Consider the following 20,469-nt stretch of genomic DNA (forward strand, 5'->3'; position numbering starts at 1 on the left):
AGGGTCGCGCGGGGAAGAGAGAGCTAGGTCTCTGACGACTACGGGGGGCCGGGGGGGTGGGTTGCATCACCAAACTGCGAAGAGGAAGGAGGGTCGCGCGAGAAGGGCATCGGAGGAGGGTCCTGGTGGGGGGCGGTTGGTTTTTTTTTTCCTTTTCTTCCTCCCTCCTCTTCCTCTTCTTCTTCCTGCTGCAGATGTAGGTCGCTCAATTTTTTTTTCCCCTTCTTCCTCCCTCTTCTTCTTCTTCTTGCAGATGTGGGTCGCTGGGGGGGGGAGGGATAGTTTCAATTATTTTTTTTTCTTTCTTCCTCCCTCTTCTTCTTCTTATTCTTCTTCTTGCAAATGTGGGTTGTTCAATTTTTCTTTTTTTTTTTTTTTGTAAAAATTCAAGTATTTTTTAAAATTTTAAAAATTATTATTTTTGCCACGTGGCAGACATTTGGTAGCCATGTCAGCATTTAACGGATCAATGGATGGAAAATGTAACAGAGGTATTAATTTGAAATAAAATAGTACTTAAGGTATGAAAGTGAAATGTTGTAAAGATGTTGTAAGGAATTGAAATAGAGCCCAAACCTGAGGTATAAAAGTGTAATTTACCCAATATTTTATTTGCCACGTGGCAGAAATTTAGCAGTCACGTGGTATATATGTGTCAGCCACATCAGCATTTAACAGATCAATGGAAGGAAAATGTAACGGATGTATTATTTTGAAATAAAATAGTACTTAAGGTATGAAAGTGAAATGTTTTAAAGATGTTGTAAGGAATTGAAATAGACCTCAAACATAAGGTATGAAAATGTAGTTTACCCTTTGAGAAAAATGGAAATCCCTTCCCTTATAAAGTCTGCTTTCTTTTCTAATATAAGCGGATAAATAACATTAGTGATTAGTATTGGTCAACAAGAAAGATGATAAATAACATTAGTGATTAGTATTCGACAAAAAGAAAGATGAATAAACTATGTGGTAAGGAAAGAATGATTCATTTTTTATGGTACAGTTAGGGCAGGTGCATTTTCCTTAGTTAATTGTTTTGTTTTACAGGTCGAATTTACATCTTTGAGGACAGCTCTTGTAGTATCCCACATCGGCGGGGTAAGGGTTGATCCCTCGGCGGGGTAAGGGTTGATCCCTGACCTTATATGTACATGCACATCTTTTCCTAGCAAAACGCATTTTGGGTAGTGAGGTTCTCTTGCCCAAGAACAAATCTGTGAGGGCATGACACAAAGCAAACAATATCTTGTTACGGCGGACTGGGATGTGACAGTTTGGTATCAGAGCCAGTCACCGTCCGTTCGGATGTGCCGACAAGGATGTCGGTCTCCCTAAGGGGGGTGGATTGTAGTATCCCACATCGGCGGGGTAAGGGTTGGTCCCTGGCCTTATATATACATGCCCATCTCTTCCTAGCAAGACGCGTTTTAGGTAGTGAGGTTCTCTTGCCCAAGAACAAATCCGTGAGGGCATGGCTTAAAGCGGACAATATCTTGCTATGATGGACTGGGATGTGACAGCTCTTCAATAATATGAATATGATTTGACAATTTTCATATCAAAGGCAACTCTAAAACGGACAATAATAAACGAGATACAAATTCTGTGGAAAATTTTATTAATCATTAAGAATATATTTGATATTTACTGGAGCAAATTTCTGGTTGCATAATCAATCATATTTGGCGCATACCTTTAATCGTTGTATGTAGGTTCCTAATTTTCCTCATGTAATACTTGATAGGTTACTATTTCGATGAGTTTGAAAATATGATCCATCTGTATGTCTTTCAACACAAAACAAGGCCCCATTGGCTTGATTGTTCAACAACCTTTAACAACCACATGCATATGCTTACGTGTGGGATTAAGCACGTGTTGTATCCGCAACGCTTCGCACAAATGTGATGAAGAATATCAGGGTTAACTCTATACCGTACTAGCTAATCAAAGGAACTAAAACAAATCTGGAAAATTTGATGAATTAGCTAATGCATGACCTTTCAATCATTATCTTCCTCAAGTCCAAGTGGAAAACGAGAATAGCATATAAAAGAAAAAATAAATCATGTAGATGGCATCTATCTAAATATCTATATTACATAGAACAAGTTTTAAGCTCATACCGTGACAGATCCGCTTAAACTTAATTAATAATGTTACATGAGTACACAAACCAAGTATATTATGATCAATGGCGGAGCCTAAAATCTTTATTTGAACAGGTTTAGGTGACATAATATTGCAAATAACGGAGATTACGAAAACATTATACATTAACACTAGCCCAACATTATATTAACAGTAGCCCAAGCAACCTACTACAAATAAAATTCAATTGTTGACAGTACACTTTGGGGCATGTTTACTATGTGTTAGAGACCTTTACTATAGATGGAAACATATCGTATCATCTCAAAACATAACGGTTGGTCTCTTGCCATTCTTGTTGTGCTACAAAGATAAGTATACAGATGCTCAATTGTGATTGGTCACATTGAACGCGATCAGTCGAGTTCTTGCATGGAGTTTTAACGACATGTCAAGCAACTCATTAGTTATAATAATGCAAATTAATCCTTAGACATAAGTCATCATTGTCTGACATGCAGATAGGTTCATGACTTTGTGATTATGCACTACACTTCCAGAGTGGTTTACTTAGAGGTTGTTGTTGATAATTGCAAGTGTACAATATCGTCCAAGTAATATATTGATAAGTAGAGTGTCGTTCAAACAAGAATCGGATTAATCTAAATTTACTATTGAAATTGACTTCAAACTAAACTTAAATAAAAGAAGGATTACGTTGACAAATTCAAATATGCAAAGAAACGATATGAAAGTAAAAATAACAATTGATCAAACACGAAGTAAAAGTGAATGAATTATAAAAGATTAATATATGGAAGCACTAGGACATCAGGTTCCTCATTCTCAATTCCATCTAATCCCGTTATTCATATTAACATCAAATTATTCCCATGTTGCTAGCAATTATCCCTTGATTCGTCAATATTTCCTGTCAGAATATACTAACCGTGTTTTTAACTATCTACCCTTGCTATGTCTAGCCACAAATATAGATAACCGAAACCTTTTACACTCAATGGATAATTACACGATACTACACAAATCATAATCAGTATGTCCACTCAATTATGTAATTCATGGTAATTGTTATGAGAAGCAATCTACTAAACTCAACCTGGCAGTCACAATTTAGTTCTTCACACAAATAATGGCCTGTTATTTGATAACGACAAAGCACAATAACAATTACTCAATATGAAAAATAATTGAGATTAATATAAAATAACGAGAATTATATGTTCATGATAAGAGTACACCATAGTCCTAGCAAAAAGACTTAGTTCATGATCGAATTGGTATCCACCACGCTAGAATTTGAAAACAAAGAAGGAAACAACCGTAATTCCATTCTCCACTCCACAGCAAAGCTAGAATTCTCCGATTGCTTCTTCTTTCTCTCAGCTTATGTATGTGTCTGCGCTCTGTTCTTTTTAGGTCTCCACCCCTCCTCTTTTATTTGTGCCGCAGCCTCCTTGGACTATCTTGAATAAGTCCATTCAATTGGGCCAACTATTTGAAGCTTTAACCGGTCCAACTTCTCAATTTGTCTCTTATTTCTCGAGCCCAAAATAATACCATGGTCTAACTTGGCAGTCGTCGGGTTTTCTTGTATTTAGACGTTTAGTCTCATCTTTTGTTCTCAAAACCGTAATTTCTACAATACATACACAAGGTGCATTAAACTCAACAATTTAATACATGATCATGACTACATAATACACAAAAAGGGTACAAAATATGGGTAAAATATCATCCTAACAGAGGTCATCTTCTTTGGTGGCTTTGGAGAACTCTCTTCAAGAAAAGGAAAAACAATTCCATGGAGATTTTGAAGGCCTTTCTTAAAGGTGTTTACTTTGGTTTTATGAACTAAAGAGAGTCTTCAAGGGTAATTATCTCATACGCTACTCTTTAACTTTAGGATAAGTTTAGTTCATCAACCCTTAGGTCTTCAAGATTTTGAGAAAATGATTTAGTTTTGAATATACGCATCCCTAGCTTCCGCCCTTAGTTTGATTTTTACCATGATTATTCAATGAATCCTCTAATCTAACAAAAGTTACTTCAATCCGTTAAGGGGACCTTTTATTTCGTTATTTGTTTTATATATGGAACGTTTGATCGAATATCTTAACAATCCCACAACTGTGGAGTAAAAAATAATCCCAAAATTCTGGAGATGACAAGTGAGTTTTTTTTTCCAAAGAATACAAGATTTCCCTCATTAAATGGGCAGAGTATACAAATATTTCTATACGCAGCTCAACATCCCTAAAGGTTTAAGCAGCTGAATAGGACTGCTCCAAACCCTCTTCTCGTGGCATGGAAAAGTCAAGGACATTAGAGATAAGATTAATCACCAAATCATATCTTTAATGCATTCCTAATTTAAGATCAAAGAAGTAAGGAATCTTTATCACAATCAATCAAGGATGCTTTCATCATCATCCTATGGATGACACAACATTGGCCAATGGGAAGCCGCCACATGGAGGGCAAAGTAGTATGCCTAGGCCGGCCACCTCCCTATAAATATCTCATCTCTACCAAATTCTAGTAAGCTTTTGCTACGCACTTAAGTCCTAAACACTCATTATTTTTCAAAGTTACTAACTTAGGAATCGGAGATCTACTGGTCAAACAAACCCTCCCACCTCGTGGGCACATGTGGCTTTGGCCTAGATCGAAAGTGCTAATTTTTTATTAGTTACAAATTCGTTAATATTGAAGACGGTAGATTCTTGCTACCACAAATTGGTGCTTTCATTGAAAGCTTGATTCAAACGCTCAAAGAAGGATCTCAGTAGTTACGTTTTGAATTTCGTATTACGTACATTTTCCCACATGTTCCTATTCCTAAAACTTTTTTATAAATTTTTTGAATAACTCTGAGAAAAAGATACAATGGCGAGAAATTTCAAAACCACAACGAACGAAAAATCCTACGCTAAAGGATACTAGACGATGGAGATCACAACGTGATCCCACGCTATCGCTCTTCGAGGCTCAATGCCACGACCCTAACACTGCGGAGCGCGACCACAGCCATGAAAGCAGCGGCAGCTGCCACTGTAGTGGCCCATGATGCGGCTCTGGTGACCACCAGGACTGCCAAGTCCTTAAAAACGTCATCCATGATGTGGCAACGCTATTTCCTGAACCATTTTTTCCACGCTGGAGCTGAGAGTGTGAGATCATGCCGGGCTGTTGGAAAGCTGATCCAGCCATTCAATCGTTTCTATCAAAGGGTGGAACGCTCAGTGAGCTCCTTGAGCTTTTTGTCAACTCCACTTTCCCTCACATTATATCTCTTAATAGGACGGTGGTTTATTGGGAAGACATTTTGCTACATGATAATGTCAAGGTGCAAGCACTCTGGATACCGCGTTATTGTGTCATCCTCGGAGTTCTATTACTTGGATTGTGATCATTGTGACTTTCTGGGGAACAACAACCTATAGGATCAACAAACACGGTTAACACATTTGGAGAAAGTGGTCTTATTAATATGTGACTCTATTTTTTAAGGGAATGAACATAAAGTGCGTCATCCGAAACCGCACTTCCTATATAACAACCACTTGTTACTTTTACTGTTTGTCACAAGCATTGGTGTCTTTGTACATGTCCTTGAAATACGGTTAAATATTCAAAGCCTGAGAAGAGAACTATTAGTGTTGAGAATTATTGATTTAAATTACAAGATTTTAAACCAATAAATATCTGCTGCCGCCACATTAGCAATGATCACTACCGCCAAACTCCCAACACCATCGCTATCATCGCCCCGACGGACAATCCACTACCATTACATTCCCACCCCCTGTACAATCATCCATGTCATCCTAAGGTTTTTATTTTGAAGACATGTGAGGACTAAATACATATTAGTCACAAAATTATATTAGATTAAATTCAAAGGCTTAAAATATTTGACAACTTAATAAAGTAAAACCAACTAAAATCCATGAGCCAATAAAAACCTCATTTTCTTGTTTTGCTTTATTAAATTGTCAAACATTGTAAGCCTTTGGATTTAATCTAATATAATCCATGAGCCAATAAAAACCTCATTTTCTTGTTTTGCTTTATTAAATTGTCAAACATTGTAAGCCTTTGGATTTAATCTAATATAGTCTTATGGTTAATATGCATTTGGTTCTCACATATTCTCAAAATAAGGATGGAGAGCAGAACTATTATAAAAATCTAGCACTTTTGAGTTAGATTCCTATAACACAACAGCTACAAAGAACGTGTGTTTTTATTGGGGGTGAGTTCTATCTACTAATTGTGGGACTCATCTAATTTACACACTCTTACTGGTTATTCTCTTCTCCCCCCCCCCCTTCAAAAAGTGGGTTTGTCTTTCTCTTTCTATAAAAAAATAATATAAGATGTTGATGTGGTTTAACCGTGACCATTTAAATAAGAGGAGAGAGAAAGGAAGGGAAAAAAAAAGGGAGAGGATCCTACTCCTTATTGTATAGAACTCAAGAGCTTAGCTTATGATGAATTCGGAATCAAACTCAATTTTTCACCTCACTATGAATGTCTTATTGCATGAAATTTTTAACATCATGTCCATTTAAGTCATTATAAACATCCATTGAAGTCTTACATCAAAATTTATCAAACAGTGTGACACGATTTTATTTAGTCTCAACACCACTAAAAATACAATTTACCGAACACTTCTGTTTTACTTATTATTCTAAAATCACAGTATAACCCATTGCTACAAAAATGGCTAAAAAAACACCAAATTCGCCTGAAGACATATATATATATAAGATAAATTCATGGTATATAACCGTTGAATTAAACGTTCAGAGTTTCGAGAGTTCGATCAGCTAAAACTCCTCTTTTTTATAGAACCATATTCCTCCATTTTCTTCACTCCAAATGAGTGTCTTAGTAGTCTTGGATTTGTCTAATTTTTTGCAAGGATGATGCAAGAATGATGTTCTAAAAGATAAAAGGTTTGAGTTGTTAAAATTACATTATGTAGTGGGCCCCACAAAACGTGTATAAAAATTGTGTAAAAGAAGTGGTGTCACGGATTTGCTCCCATAAGTTATTTATTTGTAGTTAAGAAAATGGACGAATATAGTTCTACGAAATAACTCTAAATCCTTAATCCAACGGTCATATGATTTAAGATTTAGATGATTTTTTGTAGACATGATCTTTGAGAAATACTTAAGAGATAGATCATTGAAATACATTAAAAAGTTGGCCCTACAAAAACATGTGACAAAACTTGTGTAAAAAAAATTGGTGTTACAGATCCCCACAAAAAAGAGATAAAGACTATGTAGGGCCCTCGACATTGAATTTCAACTATCTGAACTGTGTATTTTTTTATGTGCAACATATCATCCTTGAAAGGAAACATTCACTCCACTACCACTTAGTACTATGGTCTAGTCGTATTCCTCTTAATTTAAGTGCAGACTCTTAGGTTTGAATTTCGAGAATGGTGAGTCTGCAACCAATTTATTCTCCCACCATCTCGATATAAATATATCATTATATAAATAAAAACATTTACCCCGTTGAAAAGATTGAGATATGGCGTTGTGATCGAAGAAATTGATCAACACAATATTATAAGAACGAAGATATTGTAGCAATGATCATTCAACAAAAAATTTGTGACCAATGGTTCCTTAACTTATCAAAACGTGCAGTTATGGTCTTTTTCGTTAACTTCGTTAGAACTTCAATCAAAATGAGCCACATGTCATGCATATGAGACTAAATCAAGATGCAAATATGGAAAACAAAATGAGAAAAATTGTAACAATGGTCCTTCAATTTTAATACAATTAGAGAAATAGTTGCCCAAGTTTAATCCAATTGGAGAAATGGTCTCTTAACTTTAACTCAATTATTGCAATAGTCATTCCAACGTGACTCATTTTGACAGAGTTGAATAAAAGGATCATAGTTGCACGATTGGATGAGTTAAAGGATCAATGATTATAGATTTTTAGTTGAGTGACCATCGCTCTGATTGAGTTAAAATTGAAAGACCATTGCTACAATTTTCTTTATAACAAATATTGAAATGGCTTTTTAGCCAAAATGGTCTCTGAGATTTGCATAACTCCTCATTTTGGTCATTAGGATTTGAAATCGGTAGAATTGATTCCTAAATTTATCAACCATCAATCATTTTGATCATTCTCTAAAATATCTCTATTGAATAAGGATAAAATGACAAAAATACCCTCAAATTTTGTCAAATCATTTGTCCTATTGTTTATTAAATTGATGGTATTTTTTGTCATTTTGAATCTTACTTAACATAATTTTTCACCAAATGACCAAAATGATTAATGGTGGACAATCTCAGAATCACTTCTATTGATTTCAAATCTCAATGATCAAAATGAGAAGTTATGCAAATTTCAGAGACCATTTTGGTTCAAAAAAATCTTACTGAAATTTATGAATCAAATAGGTAATTTGGATTTGACAATCCCGTTCACCTGGAACGCAAAGTCCAGGGAAATCTTGGTCAACAGCCTTGGATAAAAATCCAAGGGTGGAGAAATAAAAGCGTTTTTGTTTTAATATTTTTTTTACTTAAAACAGTTATACTCTCTTTCCGAACTCTCTTTCCTCAACGCATCTCTCTCCACGTCTGTCTCTCAATGCCATCGATAGATTCGAGCTGTTGATGACCATTGCCGCCACATTCAACAAGCTCCGTTGTTAACATAGCTAGATTTGGATAGCAGTAAATAAAGAAATCTTGGATACGACGTTCGTCTTCTCCGTCAATCACCATCGCTTGTCGGTCTCCTTCATTCGTCATTCTTCGTTGGTTGTCGTTCATCGATTTTCGACAGGGCAAAGGTGTGAGGAAAGAGAGAAAAAATGAAGGTAATATTGAATGGCTTATTTTTCTGCAGCGTTGGATTAGATTCAACGATGGTTGACCAAGCTTTTCCCGATAGTTTGATGTAGTAGTAGCAGGGAAAGGATCCTCAGCGGATCATTGTTGTAGGAATTTCGTAATCGTGATTGTTCATTGTACAATCAGTTTTTGTTAAGCACTATTTATTTTTAATTTTTAATTTTGAAATGATTTTTAATCCCATGATATACGATAAACGGTCATAATCACAAGATCCCTATGATTCATAGGAAAATGAACCAACTATAATCATTTTCCGTAGTAGCAGTAGAGTCACATGTCAAAAGTTGAATAAAAAAAAAGTAAATAGAAAAAGGTAAGTGGGAAATGTAGGTAGCATTTCTCTTATCATAAATAAAAAAGTAAAGTGTAGTAATAATCTCTCAACTATAATTAAATTAGAGCAATAGTCTCTCAACTAAAAATTCATTATCATTGGTTCCTCAACTCATCAAAATGTGTAGTTATGGTCCTTTTTGTCAACTTCGTTAGCATTTTGTCAAAATAAATTATGTTAAAAGAGCCATTGCTACAATTAGAGTCTCTCAACTCATCAAAACATGTAGTTATGATCTTTTTTGTCAACTTCGTCAGAATTTTGTCAAAATGAGTTATGTTAAAAAAATCATTTCTACAATTGAGTTAAAATTAAGAGACCATTGCTCCACTTAAGTTAAAATTGACAAACCATTTCTCTAGTTGAGTTAAAGTTGAGGGACCAATGACAATGAATTTTTAGTTAAGAGATCATAACTGCAAGTTTTGATGAGTCAAGAGACTAATAGTAATGGATTTTTAGTTGAGGGATCATTGCTCCAATTGAGTTAAAGTTAATAAATCATTGCCATAATTTACTCTAAATAAAAAGGCTAGCTAAAAACTTTGGGATTGATAATAATTTAAAGTCATAAGAATCATAATTTTTTTTCTTCGCAAATGTCCAATTCACCCCAACTCCAGGAATAAAGCACGCAATCCAAATGCCAACCAAAAGTGCTCGGATACAACCACGACAGCCCAAAATCACCCACAATGTACAACGTTGTCGAACACCCATATTCATTTCATACCCAGTAAATAGTCATCATAGGAGTTGCCAGTCATCTTCTTGTGCACTTCCATCTGCATCGCTCATGGGCAGAACAGAAAATGAATCATCGTTTTCTACTGCACCATCACCCAACGCATCACTGTGGTTAACCGGCCTGGGAAAACTATGTGTCTGAGTCACAGTAAACAGTGGAGCACCATTTGATTCATCTGCCAGCTTGGAGGCTCGAAAACAAAAATCATTAAGATCATCTGCCAGCCATGAAACAATACTAAGTACATCAACTTAACTAAAAGTACATAAACCAACGTTTGCAAAAATACGAATTCAGCAGAGTGACCAGCAAACCTCTGTCACGACAATAAAATCCAATCGCCAAGGATGGATCAATCAATTCAAGGGGAATGTGCCGTATAACACTGCAAATTACCAGTAGTTAGTATTAAACACCCAATTCAATGAAGACAGGTAGTCTTAAAGAATCTTACTTGCAGTGGTAGGATAAAGTATCAGCCTCCAAATCATCCCTTCTGATATTGATTACCTGGCACAACCAACGACAAAAAACCAGTCTGCCATGAACAATAGGACAGCTAATGTAATAATTCAAAACATTATCACAAGTATCCAACCTAAATAAGAACAAATAAAAACCCCTGTAACAAGAACATTCCAATGTAATTAATAATTATCACTCCATATGCTTCATGTGGTACCATATACCACAGCCAGTCCAAATCCCAGATAAATGTGGGGCCAACATGTGTTAGATGAAGTCATTGCAGATAGTAGTGAGCGAGAAAAGTGGGGGAACTTGAAACTGTTAAGTACATTTTACCTATTATATTTCCATCACTTTACAGTCTATTATTCAACTCATTTAATGTCAAAAGGGTAAATTTGAAATTTCATACACTGGATTATAGACGAACTGGATCTACGAGATGAGTGGAACATTTCCTACTAGTGATGCGCTGCATCACATCCAAGTGTAGTGAAAAAGAGGGAGTGGTTGTCTAAGGTGTTCCCGGAAACACCACAGTGGCACCAATTGTGTTGTGTAGACATAGAATTTAACAGACATCTTGCAGGTAAAGAGACTAGTCCAGGAAAGTAGAATATTTTTGAAGACCTGGAATACAGGAACTTTCACGGGTAAAAAGAGAATTCTAGATAGGCATGGTGTTAGGAGGCAAATCAAGCAAAAGCTTGTTTGCTAGACTCTATACCGGTGAAACAAACTCTAGATAGACTGAGTTTATTGGACAGAAACTTCAACATACAACAAGAGAAAAAGAAAGGAACAATTTGGATAGTAGAGTTGTTTCTTATTAGGAATAACTTGAAGGGAATATTCCAATAATACTAGAAGATAAAAACTCATATAAGACAGAAATGGCATCTGAATTAAGAGAACAATAATATGAGGCATGAAATGGCTTATAAATCCCGTAGGATAAATAACAGCTACAAGATCAACTCGTAGAAATTAGACTATTGCAGCTTTCCAATCAGAAAAGTCCCCAAGAAAGAACACATCATGTAGACAGCCATTACTGATGCCTGTAGTAGCCCAAAATCTGACAGTCTCCCAAAGCTTTCACACCTGGAACTTAAAGACCTACACTAGAATTTGAACAAAATCCTAAACCATACGAGTCTACTTTAGGAATATAATATTGACATTGAAATTAACTTGTTTCATGCCGATTTAAGACTCGTATTCAAATTTGAACACCACCCTAATCTCGTCAGTCACTAAAACAACCTATATACATGATAGACACTTGAGTCTTACATTGAATTTGGGCAAAACCCCTAATTGGAGAAGTCTGATCAGTCACTAAAACATCCTAATTTTATAAATTTTTATTTTGGGAACATAATGAAGAATTGAAATTAACTTGATTCATGCTGATTTTTATACTATTTTCAATTTTCTAAGATGCAGACAGAATGCATGCAGAGTTTCAAAGCTTGAATTATTCTGCAATTCATCTTGGTTCCTATTTAATCTGCATCCCACATAAACCATTCTCTACCGCAAATTCCCTAGGTTCTTGTCTAGACACTGACGAACGAGAATCCACGTTTGCATTTTGCCCATTCGCATCTTCCCTAACCGAAGCAACAATATCTTTAAGCTGTTTCCCAATCAACTCATTGAGCGCCTTCTTATTGCCCACACAACCTTTAGACAAACCCTCAACCGTAGATGAATGTCTTGCTTTGATATTACTGTACTTGAAGAAAAAAAAGAAATTTGAAAGAACGGAGGATGAATAAGCTCTATTTACCAATCTGTTGTAAGACAACATATGCCATGTTGATGCTGGCCTTCAGCTAGTAAAAAGTTTAGGAAACAGAATTACACTGAGAAACAGAGAACAATTTGGGAAAACAGACTTGTGTTTGGACGTGGGCTTTCTTAACCAAGGTGTTGCTACTGCATCAGATATTATGCCAGATAATAGAGAACATGATCTTCAACCAAGCACACTAAGGTGGTTTGCTCGATTTAGACATGTACAACAACATAAAAATGCTTGGTATACGAGTGACTTTATTCAAATAGAGAATATTGGCAGAAGAGGAAGCCCAAAAGTATTGTGTGGGCGGACGGACATGAATTTGCAAACTTGAGTGAGGCGATAGTCCTCGATTGAGTGGAATACAACAAAGGATTCATACAGTCCACACCTCATGAGGAGCTCTAGTCACCTACACAAATTGAATCAATAATACAGATTTTCCAAGCTGATGCAATTGCCATAGAGTTTAGCAGCATTACTCTCCACAGTTAGTTCTAGAAAATCCACAATCAAAGAAAACGACAACCATGAGTGCATTTGGAATGGGAGACAACTGGATGTCACCCAAATTATGACTAGACACTAGTCCATCCTAACCTATATGTCTTTAGTATGAGATTTATTCAAAATTCATCAGAGTATTTGTTTCACATAAGCCATACAACTTCTTTGCCATTTGAAGGACAATTTGCTCGTTGAACAATGCAGATTTTCAGATTATTAGCTTTTATTTTGGTTGAAAACATACAAAGATATCTGAATGAGAAGTATTTAAAAAGAAATTCCATACCGGCTGAACTTCATGGGGATCAAGGTAAAGTGCTTTTTCATCCTGCACACCAATAATGTAAGTTGATGCACCAGGTTTTCCACCCATGATGCCAAGACTTTGGGGAAAGGTGAATGTCGCCCGCAACGATGGAATGTACCTGATTATAATTTTTATTTTATTTTATCAGAAACAATATTTTATTAAAGAGCTTATAATCACAAAACAAAAATTAGTGAACCAAAGGTCCACCAACAAAATGGTACAACCCTCACAAAACAAATACAACTCTAAACTATCCTAAAGCAGCACCTGATAATCAATTAATGATCCCATTTAAGTAACATAAATGGTCTAAAATTTAGATGTTTGGAGTTATGAATTTCACTAATTTTATAATTCCCTATGTCATCTAGGCTCCAAGTTAACTTTATGGTTCGGTGAGACATTTAAGCTTACAGTTTTGGGAAAGGACTTCCTAAATTCTTAATCTAACAACGTAAGAAAAAGGAAACAACAAAAGCTAAATAACACTAACTCAAATTGCTAGACAACAAATAAAATGACCAAATATCTCCCGCGTCAGCAACTCAGCATATATCAATCATAACCATCCGTATACTATAAATAAAAGAAGCACCTGGGGTTGACTTTTTCAAGTCCAAGAACCAAAGGAACCAATAAAAGAATAGGCGTCCAATCAACTTGGCCTCTTGAGAACTCCAAACAGTGTCTAGAAGCATCTTCAATGCAGACTACTGGGGCTCCACCTCGCTCCCCATCTTCGTCCCCGGAAACAATATAAACAGCCATTGGAAGTGGCTGATCATCAAGGTCAGTTACTTCTCTCCTACATCGTACTAGAGTCTCCCAAGTGCGGCACATGGCATATGGGCCAACCCATGATCCGGCAGCGAGTTCATAAGCCTTTCCAGCCTGAAGAAGATTGTGGATGGAGAAAGTTGATATTTCGGAATCACCAAAATGATACAAGATCTCAATATATGCTTCATCTAAAGGCTGCATAACAGAGGTATAAAAAAACATGTATGACCAATCAGATTCCTGAATGTGATTTAAGAAAATATATGTAAAGGGGTAAGATGTGAACTGCAAATATTTTAAGGCAAAGCTATATCACAGAAAAAACAATCCTACCTCACCCAACTTTACCTTGTGCAAGGGCCTTCTCCAAGATCTTCCCAATCTATGGAAAAGCATCGCCTGTAAAAATATACTCTAGTCATTCACTACTTTTTTTTTTTTTTTTTAAGAAGAAGAAGAAACAAAATATTATTGCATATGACAACAAAATTACAAAAAAAGTGGACAAGATGTCCACAAAATAAAAAATAAAGGCACACAAAAAATCAGCAAGCACAATCCCCCTATAAGTAAAGCATCTATGAAGACACCAAAAAGTTATCTAATTGCAAGGACCGAAGCCATGATCAAGAAACCTTAACAATAACATTCACACATGTACCAGTTATTAACCACATAAGAATGCAAGAACCCAAAATGGATAAAACACTGTACCATACCTGGGCTACAAGCATCTGACTACTCCGAAGCATGCAACCCCAATTTACATCACTAGTGTACTTTGAATCTCCAATAGCCTCAAATCCTAGAAATAAATATGTACATGTTGATTTTTATCCACAAAGTCATAAGTGCTAAAGTTAAAAATGGTGTTTGCAAGCCAAACCTTTACGATATGTCATCAAAATTCTTGATGAGAAATCCTGTTCAAATGCTCCTAATCCATTATCAATAGGTGCATCTCCAGAGGAATCATCTTGTGAGACCTTATAGCACACACCAAGAAGCCATATGTCACTAGCAGAAGAAATTCCAGTCCTTCTGGATCCAAGTACACGCTCGTGAATTCTCCTCATAGATCCAATAGTCACAGCTTTCCTCACAGCTGCTGTCCATCCATTGTTTCTAGAGTGACTTTCCTTCTTTTCAGTAATTGATGACTCACTATGTGTTTCGAAGATTGAGAAAGTAGACGCAAAGAAGTTTGACCACAGGGATGCCTTATTGTGCTTACTGTCCCTAGATCCTGAATCTGAACAAGCAGACGATGAACCTCTATCTGTTGAATCTGTTGAACTTTTAGAAGAACATTTCGACGCAACAGCCGTCTCACAAAAACCCTTCATCAGCTAGTCATGAAGCATCATATAATGCTAAACTTGCTCGCACAAGCAACCTGAGTTTTAAGCATCCATCTCAGTCCAGCGGTAAAAGAAGCAGCAAGTTCCAAAGAAAACCAAAATGAATAAATAAAGAAGCATGTATACGGCAAGTTATGCGTAATAATATTATTCAAGAACTAAGGCGGAATTTTTCAATCCTCAAATTGAAGTATTCAATTGTAGGCGAGAATGTCAAAGAATCCATCAATATAGCCTAGGAAAAAGACACAGAGGAAGCAAGCAAGTATAATTAATTTGCAATTAATCATGCAAACCAGTAATTGATCAATCGAGATTAAGGAAACAACAAAGGATGGAATTGCCGACCAATCAATCAATTTCTCAACCTCAAATCAATAGGTAAGATTAAAAACATACGTACTTGCATGCATACATTAGCTCGAAATTAGCTCGAAATGACACAAAAACTGTCTCCAACCAAGGGCTAGGCCAAAGGGCTTGTAGGTCCCACCGGGCCAAAACCACCAAATCAGGCCAGCGTGCTGGCCATCTCCAGCCAGCCACCCAGCCCGATGCAGCCAATCTGAACTGTTTCATGAACTCAAGCTCAAACAAGTGGAAAATTCAATCGAAAAATCGAGCCAGCCAATCTTAACAAACCATCCAATTGAAATCACACTGTAGTTTACAAAATTAGGCGGTTTTTTATGACATCACAATTCTAATCTATGCTTCAATTTAAATACAGAGAAGGATAGATTTCTAAATTTACAAGAAAAGAACAAAAATTTGGGACATTCAAGAGAAACCCATTAAATTGGAGCATAAATACAGCTTAAATTCAAAAAAATACGAACATGCATAAATAATTAAATTTATTAAAGATGAAAATCGAAACAATGGTTTGAGAAAAGGAAAAGAGAGACGGACCAGAAGATTTGGGGTGTCTCTGAGGAAACTTGATGCGAGGTATCCTCTTCATCGCCTGGGCTCCACCCATCTCTCTCTCTTCTGTAGCACCAGTTCCTCCGGAGATGACGATTGGCTAAAATCTTCCACCAGCGATTTGTTTGACAACTAAGGATGAACTGACGGGTATACCGTTTATTCAATTACTGGTAAATGGTTATGCAGGCACAAGTATAACCATTTACCTGTTTTGAACCCGTTTACCTTTTTTTTTTTTTTTTTTACCCATTTACCTCTTTTTCACTCATTTACATGTTTTTTTTTAACAACTTGAAAATTACCAAAAAAAAGTTGTCTTAATTTTCATTTTCTGACAATTAAACATTATTATAGGTACATTTTAGCATACATTTTCCTATTTTAATCATTTAAATCCTCATACAGTTCCAATGATTGAAATAATAGTTTATGAACGATATTTTTCTGCTACATCCAAACAAGTCTTTAATTATAAATCATATGATTACAAAGTAAATTAAAATAGGGAAATGGGTAATAACAGTCTTTAATTGAAATAATAGGGTTTTTATTTTTTTAATTTTACATATATTAAATTAAATAAGTAAATGGATACCCGTTATAACCGCGGATATTACCCATAACCGATGGATACTAGTTATAACCATGAGTAATACCTATAACCACCCATTTAAATTTCATAGATAAACGGTTATACTCATAACCGTTTATTCATCTAAACGGTTACCCATAACGGCAACCGTGAACTTTAATTTTTTTTCAATAATTTTCAATATGTCCGAAAATCTTATTTTAATATGGTAGTTTAATTTAATTAATTATATTAATTTAATTAAAATAATAAATTATGTTTGACCCATGACCCTTTGGCCCCCTCAGTTGAAGGTGGTTTTTTGTCACAGTGCTACGTTTGGCCTATGGCCATTTGGCCCCTTCGATTGGCGATGGTATGAAATATGGTATGACACTATTCATTAATGCCATCTCGAGAGGCTCGTTTTAGCCCTACAACCCTCAAAGAAATTAATATTTTAATGAACAGTGTCAGACCATATTTCTTACCATCTCCAACCAAGGGGCTAAAGGGTCATAGGCCAAACATAGCCATGTGACAAAAAATCATCTCCAAACGAGGGGGCCAAAGGGCTATAGGTGTAATGGCGTGCATTGGCTCTATTTTTTTTTTTATTCTTTCTTTTGTCCTTATCATTAAATAAAATTATTATATAATTTTTTTGTTAAAATTTAAAGTTTTGAAGTCATTTTCATTAACTTTTCTTTTATTTTTTTATTTGATGATTCAACATGCTGTATAACGTCGTTTTTTCTTTGTATGTTCTTAGTTTATTCTTGGTTTTATTTTCATGTCGTCATTTATTTAGGTAAATTGTGTAAAGGGGTGCGGCAAAGAGTATCTATACACTCTGTGTTTTTCTCAATACACACAATGCAAAAGTTGTTCAGTTATGTCTCTCAGATTAAAAAGACAAAAATCCTAAGCCAAAACACCTTAGTGCCGTCCATTTTACACTGATCCAAGTGAGAGATTTGCTAGCACATTTAAATCGATCACTCCATCATTGGTTGCTATTGTATTAGTGTGGATACTTTTAGAAGCTCAACGCTTGCAGAGTTTCGCGTGATCAACCATGGAAGATTGCAACCATGAAAAGGAATATTGAATAGTGGGTGATCCAATCACGCGGCATGCACGTGGCTAGAGATTCAAGTAAGTTAATCTCTTCTCTTTCTTTGTTTGTTGATTTATCAATTACAACGAACCAAATATATAAATGGGATAACATATTGCATGTTAGTTTTTATTGCGTGTGATTATTTGAATTGAATTAATCCCAATAATATGCGCAAAAACCCAACACGAGTGATGCATATCAAGATCTTGTAACACTGCATCAATATCTACGTAACCGAAGTGTAGTAGATGATTCAAATGCCCATTTTGCCCTTCGTAATAATTTGATAACACATGTAGTATGAACATGCACAAGAGGCTAAGTTTTGTGTTTGTAGCATTTAACTAACTAAATTGTAATACCCTTGCAATTTAGGCATGTTGTTTGTTTATGTTTTCGGTTTAGCTCTCTAAGCTACCAATGTCATTTCAATATGCAGTGTGTTTTTATTTTGAAATTGATAAAAGTAAGCCCTTTTAGTAGAACATCTTATATCATTTTATGTTTAAGGGAAGGGATCCCCATTTTTTTTTTTTTTTATAAAAATAAGGATTAGTTGAGGGGTCCACACCACATCAAACTTTAACGATCCGAACCGTCTATTTTTCAAATTGAATTGAATTGAAATTTGTTCTTTATATGTAAGTGGTTTCAGATTGAATTGAATTTTTGCAAGGATGATCTATGAATCGTGACTTACAAAATAGACGATTCAAATCGTTGAAATTCGATGTGGAGTGGGCCTCATAATCCCCAATTTTTTTTTCAAAAAATGGGGATCCCTTTGCATAAAGGGCCTATATATGTGTATATATATAGTAGCCTCGTAGAGTATATATAAAGCCAACATTGAAGATGCTCGAGGACGGTGATGTCGTTGTGAGACCCCGTAGGAGTTCCGAACAAGGCTACAACGTCTAGAAAAACAGTAGGTGTCTTTTTATAACCACTAAAAGCCATGGCCTATGTGGTAGAGCAATTCTTCCACTCCTAATACCTGTAGTTGATGCCGCCCAACATCCCAATAAGACCCTGTTTCTTAACTTTATTCAAAAGCCATTGCAAGTCTCTAGATTAAAGCAAAGGTATTTCTTCATAAGGGTGGGCACAGTTCGATTTTGGTCTTGTTTGTACCATACTTCATCAATCTCAAAACTACCGAGCACCGGTTAACTTCATATCTTCAAGGACCCACTGAAGAATTCATGCTGGGGCACCCCTGCTGAAGCATAAGAATTCATCTCCAATCAAGAGACCAATCACAACACGACACGTGTCAACATTAGAATAAAGCTCTTAGAGTCTCACATCGACCGCAAACAAAAGTGAGCGACTCTCCTCAACTATAAAAAATAAAAATAAAATAAAAAAAACCATTCTCCTACAATTAATCCCTAATGTCATTATTGTATTTAAACTCGTCATTAGAACTCGCTAATGATGATAATGCTTGAACTTATGCATTGTGTAAACTCTTCACTATTAATAAGAATTCCTCTACCCCGTGTACTTAGCCCAACTTAGGGTGAACCACGTACATTTTGTATTTGCTTCCATATCTCTATCTCTTTATATATTATCCTCACTAGGTGAACGGAGCAACCTTGCGAAAGTCACAAACTTAACGTTTTACGTTGTTCCAAAAGTCCATCCGATTTTATGCATCAACAAGTCCAGTTTACCGCTCATACTAGAACCGAAATGGATATCTCTACAGTTTGGTTTGGTTTTTAGGTTACATAATTAGTTATGCATGTCCCAATTTATAGGTTCAATATTATGGTTTGTGTCGTACTAGGTTACATACTTCCCATTTACTTGTAGGGTGTGTTTATTGCACCGGACTATTCCGGATTGGACTAGTTTTAGGGATTAAGCTGGACTAGTTTAGACTAGACTAAGTTGGACTAACTTAATGAAACTTTTGGTGCAATGTTGGACTAAGAAGCTGGACTAACAAATGGAAAAAAAGGGCATCTTCTTCGCAAATTGCTGGTGCTCCTTTGCACCTTGGAAATTGCAGAACTTCGAATAACAAATGCTTAACCCAAATTCCAGAGAAATCAGAAATCGTTCAATTTGATTAGAACCAATTGGCATCCCAGAAAACCCACAAATCCAGCCTCCCTTCACAAACCAAACGAAACGAATTCACATAATCCATCAAATGAGACTTCAAAGAACAGAACAAGTAAAGTAAAAAAAAAAAAAAAAAAAAAAAAAGGAGAGGGAGAGAGAGAGAGATCTGTGGTGGTTTGGACCGGTGGTGTGATATTGCCAGAGTTTGGTGAGTGTAGGACGCGACGCGAAAAAGAAAGCAGGGAAGGACGCGACGCGAAGAAGAACGCAACGAGGGTCTTTGCAGTCCATGCTATGGCCCTTTAGTGAGAGAGTTAGTAAACGCAAGTCCCCTTCAATCCCATTAAACATAGTCCCACTGTGTAACAAACAAACGCACATGTAATGGACAAAGAGGCCTTACCAGTGTTGGAGAACTAAACC

General features: G+C 35.9%; 1 protein-coding gene across 6 annotated transcripts; it reads right to left on the bottom strand.

Moving 5' to 3' along the window:
• Positions 1-9,895: 9,895 nt before the first annotated feature.
• On the bottom strand, positions 9,896-16,424 carry LOC103945805 (cysteine protease ATG4-like). 6 transcript variants are annotated; one of them, XM_048586247.1, is made up of 10 exons: positions 16,256-16,423; positions 15,747-15,913; positions 14,869-15,378; positions 14,702-14,787; positions 14,316-14,381; positions 13,798-14,177; positions 13,179-13,317; positions 10,565-10,620; positions 10,425-10,495; positions 9,896-10,327 (listed from the first exon to the last, which is right to left on the bottom strand). In XM_048586247.1, exons 3-10 carry the CDS (start codon positions 15,326-15,328, stop codon positions 10,110-10,112), a joined length of 1,476 nt encoding a protein of 491 aa, XP_048442204.1. In that variant the 5' UTR covers positions 15,329-15,378; positions 15,747-15,913; positions 16,256-16,423; the 3' UTR covers positions 9,896-10,109. The 6 variants fall into 6 exon arrangements, with proteins under 6 accessions (XP_048442204.1, XP_048442207.1, XP_048442205.1 ...); XM_048586250.1 differs by lacking the exon at positions 15,747-15,913 and having other exon boundaries at positions 13,798-14,093; positions 14,331-14,381; XM_048586248.1 differs by lacking the exon at positions 15,747-15,913 and having other exon boundaries at positions 14,331-14,381.
• Positions 16,425-20,469: the final 4,045 nt, after the last annotated feature.

Source organism: the organism of the source record quoted next, unplaced genomic scaffold (assembly GCF_019419815.1).
Source record: "Pyrus x bretschneideri cultivar Hongxiangsu unplaced genomic scaffold, Pyrus_bretschneideri_v1 Contig24, whole genome shotgun sequence".
Taxonomy (NCBI): domain Eukaryota; kingdom Viridiplantae; phylum Streptophyta; class Magnoliopsida; order Rosales; family Rosaceae; genus Pyrus; species Pyrus x bretschneideri.

What these genes read in the sequence shown, in the direction of transcription:
- LOC103945805 (XM_048586246.1), bottom strand. Translation starts at nt 15,328, where the DNA reads ATGAAGGGTTTTTGTGAGACGGCTGTTGCGTCGAAATGTTCTTCTAAA. An exon ending in TTTGATGACATATCGTAAAG is followed by an intron (nt 14,788 to 14,868) that starts GTTTGGCTTGCA and finishes ATTTATTTCTAG; the next exon opens with GATTTGAGGCTATTGGAGAT. An exon ending in GTCAGATGCTTGTAGCCCAG is followed by an intron (nt 14,382 to 14,701) that starts GTATGGTACAGT and finishes ATATTTTTACAG; the next exon opens with GCGATGCTTTTCCATAGATT.